This window comes from Glossina fuscipes, unplaced genomic scaffold (assembly GCF_014805625.2).
Source record: "Glossina fuscipes isolate IAEA_lab_2018 unplaced genomic scaffold, Yale_Gfus_2 2, whole genome shotgun sequence".
Lineage (NCBI taxonomy): Eukaryota > Metazoa > Arthropoda > Insecta > Diptera > Glossinidae > Glossina > Glossina fuscipes.
In genome coordinates this window covers 23,396,236-23,409,543 of record NW_023998416.1, presented here as the reverse complement: position 1 = coordinate 23,409,543, position 13,308 = coordinate 23,396,236, and the positions used below count along the sequence as shown (strand labels likewise).

General features: G+C 34.8%; 1 protein-coding gene across 1 annotated transcript; it reads right to left on the bottom strand.

Annotated features, from left to right (window-relative positions):
• Positions 1-12,006: 12,006 nt before the first annotated feature.
• On the bottom strand, positions 12,007-13,027 carry LOC119634235. The gene is made up of 3 exons (XM_038028276.1): positions 13,017-13,027; positions 12,772-12,957; positions 12,007-12,307 (listed from the first exon to the last, which is right to left on the bottom strand). Exons 1-3 carry the CDS (start codon positions 13,017-13,019, stop codon positions 12,074-12,076), a joined length of 423 nt encoding a protein of 140 aa, XP_037884204.1. The 5' UTR covers positions 13,020-13,027; the 3' UTR covers positions 12,007-12,073.
• Between the last annotated feature and the right edge of the window lie 281 nt (positions 13,028-13,308).

Sequence of the window (13,308 nt, the reverse complement as noted above, 5' to 3'; positions counted from 1 at the left end):
TATGTAGTCGCCCTTCACGTCGGATGGCGAACATTCATGGGAATATGTACGACATAGTCGCCACGACTCTTCACGCCTTAGTATCGTCTCACAAGAATAACGACTCATTACCATGATCATGGAAGCCATGAGTATAGTCAGTGATAAGAATTTGCCAACAATCTGAAATGATGAATTGAATTAATTGCTTTGAATGTTAAATCGGGATCCGCGCGCTCTCCTTAAAACTGAAACTGTATTATTGATATGATGAAATGAGAATTCTTACTTGGCAATAAGACGTGAAAGTGTAAGGGATAAAAAGTAATTTACCGTTGCAGACGAAACTGCTAATGATGAAGGAGCGATGCAACGAATGGCATAGCTTGCTTTAATGTTAGTTACTGTTTGTTAAACTCCATGATAGGATAAATTCTTGAAAAGTTATCATGAATGGAATGACATTTGAACGAATCCATTAAGGTCCGTCCCGTGTGATATGTTTTTCTAAAAAACAGTCTTTTTCTTCTTTCGCACATATTTTCTGGTTTTTTTTATTGTCAAAGTCCACCTATTGCACACGGCAATGTAGCGTTCACAACATTTCTAAACTTGTATTAAAATTTACTTGTTTTGGCCGAATTTCACGTTCAAGTGTAAGTTTTTTAAAAAATATTTTATTTTATATTGTCTCCCTGCCTGCAATGACGAAAAAAATGAACGAGAAAAGCTGATTCGCACGGCTTGTAGTTCATTCGTAAGATCAATAGGACAGACATCTATGGCCAAAAACTCGACTTGTTGAAAAGAAGAGTTTGGTAATATAAATAATGAGGGATAGGTTTAATTGGTAGATTGTTTCCATAATAATTGATAACTGATTTAGATAAATTGCAACAAATCCCTTCTCGACTGAATTGTTAAAGTTCATGTCAACCGAGTAGTAAACCTTGCTTCGAGAAACATTCGCTACATTCACGTATGTGTGTAGATATGTATTATTGTATATGTAATATTTACTCAACATCTTTACCATATCGTCTGTGTATCGTACTGTACTTTTATTAACTCTTAGAAAACTGCTTGAAAAAATTGTATACAAACGTCTTTTATATGTTTCCAGTGAATCAAATTGCGATGCGTTTAAATCATATTTTTACGCTATAATACGTTACAAATTTGCTCACATCACCTTAAAGTAGAATTCTATTCGACTTATCGTACAATTCGCAAATTTTGGGAATGTGCCTGTGAAACTTGAAGAAGAAAAAACTTCTATTTTTTGTGTACGCTTCTCCTTACAAAATTCACAAAATCAATAATATTTCGTAATAGAGATTTTCCAAGCATCCAGCAGTGGAAAATAAGCTTAATATACTGATTCAATCGGGAGTTTTTTCAAATATGTCAGAAATGAACAGATTGAAAGCCACTTAACCGTTATGACCGCAAGACTCATTATCTCTTCGTTGTTGGGTCCCGACATTTACTCACTCCTGCCCAGTGAAGCGAACGATCCCGTAAGACTTGCTTGTGCTGCTTATCAGTATATATGCATGAGGGACTTATTGGAGATTTTTTTCAGTGTGAAGAAAGAGAGATGACTGTGGAATAATGGTTGTGAAACCAATCCGCAAGTGATTTTTCCACTTACAATTTGCATCTAAGGTAAATTAGAACAATTTTGAAGGGCGATGTAGAGCACACGAAAAAGATATATCGTTTTTATTAAGTTTATTATTGGTTTATAGTGTTTATGTGGTTGAAATGCATATAATCGCTGCATCTGAAGAGTACATATAAAAGTTTGACCGAACAGTTTTTTGGTCTAGGGATGGAAAGTTGACTTACAAGACTAACGAAAAAATTTATAGAAAATGTATTCAAAATTAAAATTAAAAACAAGTCTAGAAAACTGTGTTCGGCTGTGACCGAAGCGTTTTCCACTCAGCCCTTTGTATTAAATGAAAACTATATATCGATGCTTTTTAATATTTAATGACCGTAGCGGGTGCCTTTCTTCTTGTTTTACAGGCGGAGGTTATTGAGGAATCAGGAGAAAACCCAGAAAGCAGAGGCGAGTTCTCGTACCCAATTTTGCCCATTTTTAATATCACCCTGCATGCAAGAACTTCCTCTGAATTCGAATGCTACTATGGGCATTAGAAAAATGGGCAGATGAATACGCTTAGATTGATTCAAAATTTGACCTCGATCAGAAATCAATGCTCTATGGAATCGCTAAACTTCGTTCCTAAGCGTTACAAACGTTTCGACAAAATGAATGTACTTTCATACGTCAGTGGTGAGCATGGAAAACTTTTAAAAGTTTCCATAAAATGCGGAAAAATTCCGTTCGCAACGCTTGATTTGGGATTGTAGAAATATTATGATGCTCACCAACGAACAATTCATTGTTGCTTACAACACCAAGAATGAAGGATGCTTCAAGCATGTACGTTCGTGAATAGTACCACATTTGGTGTCGATTAATGTCACTCATCAGCGTAATGTCTTTAGCGACTATTCTTCGGGCCGCAAAAATTATTACAATATACGGAAACTTCAAATTTCGGAAAAATATTGAGAGACTTTGTACGCCGTATAATATTTAAGATGAGCTAAATCGGTAAAATGGCTCAATAAGTGGAGAACACCTTTGTTTTTTAGCAATTTTTATTACTGATAACCACAACGCAGCGCCGAATAATAATTTTTACATGCATTCAATGAAAATGGGAATAATCAACTATGGCGACCAACTTATACCGTACATCACTTGTGGCACAGGGGTAAATTAAGTTTGTGCAAATGTGTGCAACACACAGAAAGACTTGAGAGAGACACGCGTTTTATTATCAACTCAGACTCGGAATCACTTTCCGAATCGATTTAAGCTTGTCTGTCCATCTCCACTCTATCTACTTTTTTTCGCAATTTTTGAAGAAATTTAATGAAATTTAATGAACTCTGACGTCTTTCGAGCGCTATCGAAAATGATTCGAACCGAATCATAGAACGCCGGGTTTTGAAGAGACGCCAGAAGAATGCCCGTAAGGAGATACGGTGTATTTAATAGTGAGTTATGGCCCACATTAATATTTTCATTTGTTTTGTAGAATATTAAATATTTATACTTTTTTTTATGGAAAGATTCGGTCACAGTTGATATTAATTTTCTTATTTATTTTGTTTGTCTTTCATAGGAAATAACTTTTAAAACGCATTATATGTAAATGAGTAAACACACGCTCCATGAAATATACGAATTTGAACAGTACTCTATTAAATTTTCACATACATAACGTAGTTGAATGTAGGCAGCACACTACGCCTTGCATCTACAATTAAAAGCAGTTTATTTTTCCCAAGTTGTTTTTCTGTTATTTCTTTTTTGTGTGGTTTTTCTTCTTTTTGTTTTTCGTATTACTCTCCATTTATTCCATTTTTTTAAGCTATGTCTTATAACACTTTTGCATTCTTCGCAGGTAACTCGGAACTCTGATTTTTATACTCGGCGACCGTTTTTTTCTGCATTATTAAACTGCTTTCCGTGTAGCTTATTTATCATTCTCGGGAATAGGGAAAAATCACAATAAACTAACATGGACAAGAGAGAGACTTGAAGCAAACTCGCTTTCTCCCGTTCAAAAACTCACTTATTGCAACTACTGCATATGGCAATGCATTACATGCAATGATATTTGAGGGACACTCTCAACGCTTTATCTTGGCGAGAATTGGAAAAGATTTTGACGCCTGCTGCACAGAACTGACTTAATATCTTTTACGATAAAAGCGTTAAGATGTGACCATCGCCAGAGAAGAAGTGTGTAAGGTAGAGCCTTAGACAGCTAAGCTCGTGTATGCAATGAATAGTTCCACAGCTGATCAATAATTTGCTAAGCCTGCTGAGCGTCGAAACGCTAAAACTGCGGCCGCAATTCGTGATCGCAATTGTTTCTATTAAAGGATAAAAATGATATGGATGATGGCATAAATGAATTGTGATTTTTATGTGACTTAAACTTATTGCTTTATGCTTATCCTAGCAAAAGAGTTAATGATAACTGAAGTGTAGACAGCACTTTAACAATACGACTCTTTAGGAAGCGTCATTGACTTTTCATTACTTCTGCATTTGGTTTATAATTATTTTGTACGATTATTTTGTATTCTACTATAGGGCAACCAGGTTTAACGTTTGCTCGTTTTCGCTCCCACGTCATCCACTGAATAAGTTTCTGCTCCTGGATTGAGAAAATGTATCTCATTTCAATTACAGATAACGATGGTAAATTCTTCCTTGTTTCCTCTTTCTATCTGTGCAGCGGGATCTTCCTTTTTTATTTTTCTTTGATCGTAAGTTATTTTACCAGGTAAAACGTGTAACTGTGAATTTGAATGAAAATTGTACTTTTCTGGCTTACAATTCTATAAAAAATGCAAATTGCTTCTTTTTTTTAAGTCCTTTATTCAAAAAACCACTAAGGACAATTCAATAAGATCGTTGTGTCAGCTTCAAAATGAATTTTCCAAATTTTTAATTGATTATATCGAAAATGTCTTTTTTTGTATGCTCATAAGGTTAGATAAAGTAATGCTTTTATTATATTAGGATAAAAAAACGCGATATTTAGCCAAAATCTATCATTAAATACCTTACACCCTACACGCTTTGCCCAAGACAGTGATTCATGCATATATTCATTAATATAAAGCCACTTTCCAAATAAGGCGTTACATGGAAAGTCGTCCGATCCGACCCATTTCCAATACCGTTCGTCATTAAGCCAAAGCACATCAGTGCACCAAATTTCACAGGAATATCTCAAAAAGTGTGCTTTGTAGGTTGAAAACAAAATGAAAACTAGACGGACCGACGGAATCGATAGGTTTATTGAAAGTTGGGTCTATAGCAAGCGTTTTGTTGTCTAGTGGATGTAACATACATCCACACAAGCTGAAGAAGGCATTTGTACCACAAGTGGCGTAGGATAATACAGATAGAAGAAAAAAGATGGCCTTGTCCTACAACAACAACCGCTTAATAAATATTGAAATTTATTTTGATATATGTAACTAGATGCCGTAAGCAAACATTTACAGCTTTCACAAAGCGATCTCATTGATTGACTTTTTGTTGAGATGCGTGTAAGTGTAACAGCAGACTTGCTTAGCTTGGATGCTGCTCATCAAAGAGTCGATGTGCCCGATTACAGATATATGTACTTTCTTGCTGCTTATGACGACGTCTTGCTACTGCCATGCAAAAATTTTCCTACTTATTTCTAAAGGTTACGGTGTCACCCAGACTAAAAAACGTTTTTCAAAACGTTGACGAAAATCGAATGGTTTGCCTTTGCAGTGCGTTTACTCAGACTCATGGCTCGCGCTATCATCCTTCCATTGTTCATGTGGGGTTTATTTAATAGAGTGAGGCTTATTATCAATTGGACATTTTCAGAGTTCATTGTATGTTTCATTTGATACTCTGTAATTTAAAATTTCATTTTCTTATGGTTAATTAATTCCACGCACATAGATATAATTCGTTTTTCTATACTTCATTTTGGAATTGCGCTTGATTCGCTTCAGCCTATGCTTATATCGCAATATATATATATCGGTATAAGAAAAGACTAAATTCACCGAGCAAAAAACGTACACCTATACATAATAAAATAAATACATACATACATTGTTTGTATGTATATATTGCTTGCATACATACATTGTTTGTTTCTTGCTTGGTGAATTTAGTCTTTTCTTATACTGTAAAATTTTAAGATACTGGTCTGTATACCATACTTGGCAAAAATCCTATACTAACACAATTTATCAATGCTTTCAGATGCTATACAAACCCAAGGACAAATTTAAGTACTACGCTTTACCGTATAAATATATAAAAGCGTTTTCTTATACATTTCCATAAGGATAGATGTCTTTTTGCTTGCCATATAAGAGTGATCAAAATTTGCTATCGATCATGATAAGGCTATATATGTAGTTAGCAACGTAAGCGATTTAGTAAAAAATCTGTTTAGAGAGAAAGTTATTTGACGAAGCAAATTGGCTTCAAACATCGTGTAATTTAATACGTCACGGATTTGTATTCTTTGGGGTTATGACTTATATTGAGAACTTACGCCTTTGAAAAGCAACATAAGTCGTGTAGTTAAATCTGTTCAGAATTATTTTGAAAACCGATATGTAAAGATTTCATTTACATCCGCTCGATATTTCGGAGACTTCCACGTATCTATCCAATCAAGCTAATATTTTGCATACACTTTTGATTACACTGACAATGTACACATCAATAACAATGTTAGATCATTCAATAAGTCTCCGGTCTGACAAACAATCGGCAACGCTGTTGGCAGACCCGTACAATTTCTTTTTTCAAACGATCATACGTTTCTAAATTTCGTTCATATGTTCAAATATTCCGATCATTGCTTTTTAAGCCACAGTTGCTTTTTAGTCGCTTTGGACTTTGGAGCTTTCGCGAGTTTTTGTCCACTCGGCTGACTGGCGATTTGACGCTGGAACATAGTAATGAAGCCATATTTCATCCATTAGCACACATCAAGTTAAGCAAACGCCGCACACACTTCGAATAGACCCTTCCCATGGTCAGACAAAATAGTAAATGCACTGCCTTCTGATATCAGCTATCACACACAATTTTAGTTTTTGGATGAATGGTGACTGTGGGTATTTTCTTCTCATCATCAATTTAATCCATTAACGAGGCTCCGAATATGTCATTATTTTTAAAATTATTAAAGTAACCTAACCCAAGCCATTCCTACTTGTAAACTAATGTTCGGACTTTCATGAAATTTGAACGCGTATCGTTTGAAGGCTGGTACGATACTATCACCTATAGGATCTTTCAACAGCGTTGACATGTATGTGTCAGGGTTGGTGACGTCTTACTTTACAAAATAGCGTTCGAGAAAAAGTATCAGTCGACATTTCTTGTTAGTTGCTTTACTTACGGCGGCAATATAATGCGTTACGACCAAATTTTCTACACATTCAAAATGCCGGCCGCTTTCAAGTCGCTAATTATTTTTTTCCTAGCAATTTGCTTGACATGGGTACCAAATGAAAGAGCTGGGTAGCTGGGGAGCGTAGTAGATAAGCTAAGCACCATCATTTAGCATTAAAGATGGGCGCCATAAGGTAGCTTTTTCTTTTTTTTTTCTTTTCTTCTTGTAACGCTTACTGAAGATCTGTAATGCTGAGAATAGAATGCTGCTAGGTAAGTATCTTAACTTTAGCGGACGCCGCGATTTGCCGAATTAATGTTTGTACATATGCATGGGAATTACATTTTTCACATAGAAGCTAAGCTTTCTAAATGAAGTCCGTTGACATTAAAATATTCAAAGTCCCAAGCTTCCATGTATGATCGCATAAAAGTGGCTCCCATCTACAGAGAATTTTCGAAATATTTATATGATTCGTTGGATCGAAAGACTTAAGTGTATTAGTTTTAGCTACATCCTGTTAAATGTATTTAAAAATTTTAGAAAAAAAAAAGCATGAAATTTTACGTAATTTTGTAATTTTTTTATTTAAATTCTTGCAAGTTTTTTGAAAGAAAATATTTTTTAAGCCACACCTAATAAGTCGTCAGGAGACGACTCCAATTGCGCTTTCGCTAGGTCATCTTTCGTGCCTTTACAAATGTCTACAGCTGCACACCATTTACATATCTTGGATTGAATAGCATATGCTTTTCCATACTCGTCCTTTAACTTTGTCAAACACTCTTTAAAGCTGCCGGTGCATAACTTCCACACTGCTTCTAACTCAACTATAAGGGAACAATCGACGTTAGCCAATGACTGGCCGATCATAAACGCCATAAATATGATCAATATTAAGAATTTATGCATAATCTGAAATGATGAATTCAAATAATTGCAATGAATCCGAAAAATATTTTCTCATTTCTTTGAAAAGTTAAAATTTTAAGCCGGAATACGCTATTTTCAAATCGTCTAAACATCATGAAACTATATAAACTATTATTATTCACATATGTTATTTGAATTCTAAATTACTCCCTTTTCCAAAGAACCAAAATATTATTTCACTTCAAACTATGAAAGAACTTAATTCCATCCTATGTCAGTCCCTGACGTTACTAATATTGATTTCAAATTCCTTTTGCCTGGTTTTTTTTTTTTTTTTTTTTTGTTTCTCGTTAGCAGCAACACAAAACGTGAATTGGGGAGTGGTAAGCTTTTTATAGTCGAAGTTGAGCTTATGCGATTTGTTCGAACAAATCGAGAGGAATATGCTACAAATACCATAGCCTACTAAAATATAAATTTTTGCACATAAGGTTCAGTGCTTGAATAATTTGTGAAAAGTGAATTTAAACACACACGAGCACTGCTACTTGAACCGCACTTTGGTCCAAAAAACTGAAAACCATTAAACCCATATTGAATCTTCTCATAAAGCTGGCGACTTTTCTTTGGCTTCTTTCGTAGTCACATCTTGATACTTGTTGTAGTTTCTTGCTTTCGTAGGGAGTCGAAAGAATCGACGTATTGAAACCGAAGTTTATTAAAAGACGACTTTAATAAGCAAATTCTTTAACTGTGTTCGTGGGCAAGGCTTACTACCACTCATGTGCACCGCGAAAAAGCCGCAGTCCATTCAAAAAAGCCAAAGGTAAAAGTCAATGGCTCCGTTCAATTGAAATTTAGAATTGAAATAATCATATATATATATTCACTTGATTTTCACAACATTGCTCTTGAAGATTTAATCGATTTACTGTACAACTCTCTTCTTCAAACTCTTTCACTTAACAATAGTTAATTGATTATTTTAATTTTTTTTTATTTTTTTCTTGATGAGTTATTTCAGTTATCGTGCAAAAACAAAGGCGACTGCTGCCAAGGTTCATGTTTAACGTAATGGCAACTTAATGTAGTAGTAGTAGAAAATTTGTCGGACGATTATTTTCAATATACGCAAGTAATTAAAAGTAAATATGCATAGACAAATGCCCCTCTAATATTCCGTTCAATACCTTTACTACGATGTCGTTAGTTTTCGCTTCGTTAAATTTCAGAGTACCTTCTGGAACTGTCTTCAAGCTCATTTTATATATATGAAGACTTCCAAGTGAAACTAATGGAAGTCGTCCAAGTGTAAACTTTTTAAATCACAATTTTATGGCAAAAACCCATTAGATTCGTTATTTTTACATAAAATGCCGGAAAGTGGAGCAGGAATAAACACGTCATATCTTTAGAGGATTTTATATAATATATATTTTCGAAAATTGTAAAAGCCCATTGACAAGTTCTGCTTGTATGCTATTCCGTTTACGTAAGGTCTTATTGCCCCTAACCACTCCCCGCCCATATAATCACACAAAAGTAACATATTTTTCTATATATTTTCTACATATTTGTCCATTTACCTATCCATCTGTTGATATCGCGATTAGCGCCTCAAAACTTAATCCAAACAACTAAGAATCTTTTATACGCATTCACTTGATCTTAAAAAAAAATATAAATTAAATTCAAACATTTTGTTATAGTGCTTTTCCATTTTGTAAAAAAGACGAGGGAAGTTGTCCTGGCGTAGGAGAAAAAACAAAAAATCCAGAAGTCTAAGGTGTTCTCAGTCCGATTTGGCCAGTTTTCAATGCTGACCTGTTTGCGACGAGGACTATGTTTTTTAGCGTTTACAGGCAGGCACAACTATTTCACAGACGAACAAACAGACATGTTTCAATCAAGTTAGAATTTAATACTGATCAGGAATATGACGTATACAAGCTCCGGTGTTGTATTTTAGATGTATTTTGCTCCAAATGTTTTCTTACCCTTCTTATGATATGGATTGTTTTCGGAAACCAGGTATCCGCTCACACCTTTATTGTTAACACTTCTTTTCTTTTCTTAACGATCTTAAAATTGTGATGATTGTTATTTAGAGTTTCCCCCATTGTGTACAATCAGTACAAAGTCGGTCGATAATACCTAATACATAAAAAAAAAAATATAATTCCTTCCTCGATTTTTACTTACAGCGGCTGACATTGCAAAAGTAACTTTCGAATTTTTGGTCTAGGAAAACTTTTGATTGTTCGCATCGCAAGCGAGATTACTTTTCACATATTTTGTGTGCAAAAAGTTGGTAAATAGATTAAAAAATATATAATTTCACATTACCTTGCTAATATAGTTTTTCATTAGCAGTCATTTAAAAGCTTCAGTCAGTAAAGTTATCCTTCTATATAAAAACGTTGCTTCCTATCTATATCTGTTGGTATTTAAAGGTAAAAATCACATCCGCAAGCGAAAAGACATTCTCGAATAGCGGAGAACTTATTATTTGTAAATAAACCTGAAAATATGGAAACACAAAGATTTGAAATAATCGAACGTAAACAATTTCGTTAATCGCGATCTTTGAACGTCCAGAACGATTGGACTTGAGCTTCTTAAAGCTGTTAACAATTTTTAATGACCCCTGAACATAAATTGTAGTTTGTTAAGAGGGAGCGTGTGGATAGACGACGCCAATTAGATCGTGCTCACTAACACTTCGGATAGAGGATATACTTAACAAACTTTGAACAGCAATAACAAGCACTTGTTAGTTTTTCGGGGGAAATAAAGACCTGCTGACAGCATTTTCTATATGCCTGCTCGGTGCAAAAAAAAAGTCTTTTTTGGATCGCATCTTAAGCGGGGATGAAACGCCGATCTATTTTCAGAATGCCCATTGGGCATAGTTTCAAGACGTACCAATCACATCGACAGAAAGCCAATATTCAATGTTTGATTGAATCAGAGGTTATGTCTTGAAAGCTTAACTCCAATGCCGCTGATGGGACATGGTGTGAGAAAAGTTACACGCAACGCCTCGGAGACGAGAGCGAGGTACACCAGAAGCGTGTGATGTATTATTAGCTATTAAGGTCTGGTGAATTGGTTAGTAACAATCGCTATCAACAACAAGTAATCGCTTTGAACCGTTCACGAATTGCCTGCGTAGACAAAAATAGTTACACTGTATAAGTAGATATGTGAGAATATAATAAGAAAAGAAAAAGATCGCCACTGCTTACGACCCCTTTCTCAAAATGATCAAGAATTAGATTTAAATTAGACTAAAAAAAATTATTTATTCAATTTTATGTTGTTAACTACAAAATACATCGCATGTGATAAAACAACGTCAACATTTGGCATTTATCGTAGGCTAGTTAATGTGTGGCATTTTCTTGAATGCTCGTAATTGTCTTGCATCGCTTTTTATTTTTGCTTCGGACGGAGCTATATCATGGGCTTGTCCCATCACATTTTTTCTGCTCTCCTTCGAATTTTTTATGCAATGGTTCGTTCGATGCGGCATTATCGCCTCACGAAGGAGATTAAAGCATGTCTTCATTACTCTAAAATTCAAATGATGATTTTCGATCGGTAGCTTCGTCATTTTTACGACACTGATCGTCTCGTTTGTCTTACGATAAATAAGCATAAAACCTCAAAAAAGTGGAAAAAATAAAATTTAATTACTCGTAATTTTGTGTAGGCATGGGACGTTCAGTTCCATTTTTTGACCTAAAGAGTAGAGTGTTTCGCAAAGTGCAAAATTTTAGCCTTCTAAAGTCCAAAAATTTTTCCTAGTTTACGCTTCACTGCGCGCTTCTGCTCTGACCAATTTGACTCAATACCAACCTGCGTGCGGAAATTTCCAATGCTTCTTGAATCTATATCTTCTCTTTTTTGCGGCCAAGAGAATGCCAACAACAAACATCACGCAGACAGAAAGATATGGCTAAATCAACTCAGAATTTCATGCCGATCAAGAATATATACACTCTGTCTTCCACTTGGGTGTTATATATATTATGGAAAAAAACAAAATGAGTATACCTCCGTATACCTCCTCTCATTGGTGGGTATAATGACAACGATAATAATTTTAGGCTTAGTATATATAAAACTGTATTTTTATTGCTTTAGATAACATTGCATGGTCCATCTTTATGGATACCATTATTAGGACTAGAGCCACATATGTCCATACGATTTCATGCATTTTTACAAATATCTCTTGCTGCGCACATTCTGCATGTCGCGGAAAGGACTTTAGCGTTTTCGGCAGACACCCGCTTTAACTTTTCTAGGCATCCGCTAAAAGTGCCGGGGCAGAGGGACCATGCTCTTTGTAACGTCTTTAGAGTTTTGCAACTGGCTTTTATATTCAGCAAACCACCGGTCGCAGATTCCATAACTATAAACAATATTAGGAATCTGCACACAATCTGAAATAAATAATTAAAATAATTGCAATGAATTTTTTGAATATATGCTCGCTTCTTTGAAAAGTTCATGTGTTAAGTCGGGATTCATGCATTATTCCTAGACGTTCCTCTGTTGAATGCTATAATAATCTTGCAACAAATTATGTTGGGTATAACACATTTGCTCCTGCTCGCTTCCCATAAACCCAACATATATCATTCAATAAGGAACGACTTTTATAAGAACAAATTTTGTCTATGTTCAATGGACAAGTTTGTTAGTAATGCCATCTACGCTGTAACAATTTCCGAGATCATGTTACGTTGGTGCAAGAAATCTAAAGCGGATGATTGATACTTTCTAGAAAATCAATTATATTTTCACTGGATTACGAGAACATTCTGGTTGAATATTTGCTTTATTCCCCGTAGGGAATTTTCTTCCCTATATTCAAACTGTTTCCCTGTATTGTTTCAATATTTACTTTTGTCTCCAAATTTTTGTGAAAATTGATGAACCATTTGGAGAAATTCCATCTACAGTTGCCGTGCAAGAAACTGCAAAGAATTTTAAACCGTCTGCCGCTGCTGCTGCCAATCATGTTTAACATGACGTTGACTTGGCGTAGTAGTAAACCTTTCAGACGAACATTCTTAACACGCATAGATAACTAAATGCATATATAAATATATTTGTTTATTAATATTGCACTTAATATCTTTACTTTACCATATTGCCGTTGGTTTATAACTTGTTAAATTTCAGAAAACTTTCTCGAATTGTCTTCAAGTGCTTTTTATATCTATATATAGGGCTCCAAGTGAAACTAACAAAAGTTGTCAAAGTGTAAAATTTCGAAATCAACATTTCACGTCTCATTTGAGACGTAACTTTTTCATAATCGTTGGAAAGCGGAACGACAATAAATATATCGGAAATTTTATATTAATTTCATTTTGAAAAATTCGCAAAATAATTTTGACAAGTTCAAGTAGTTCGTATGCTTACATCTCTCCAAATA

Excerpts from the sequence above, each read along its gene's own strand:
- LOC119634235 (XM_038028276.1), bottom strand. Across the intron at positions 12,308-12,771 it reads ACAAAAATTTGGAGACAAAA|ATTGTGTGCAGATTCCTAAT; the intron begins GTAAATATTGAA and ends TATTTATTTCAG.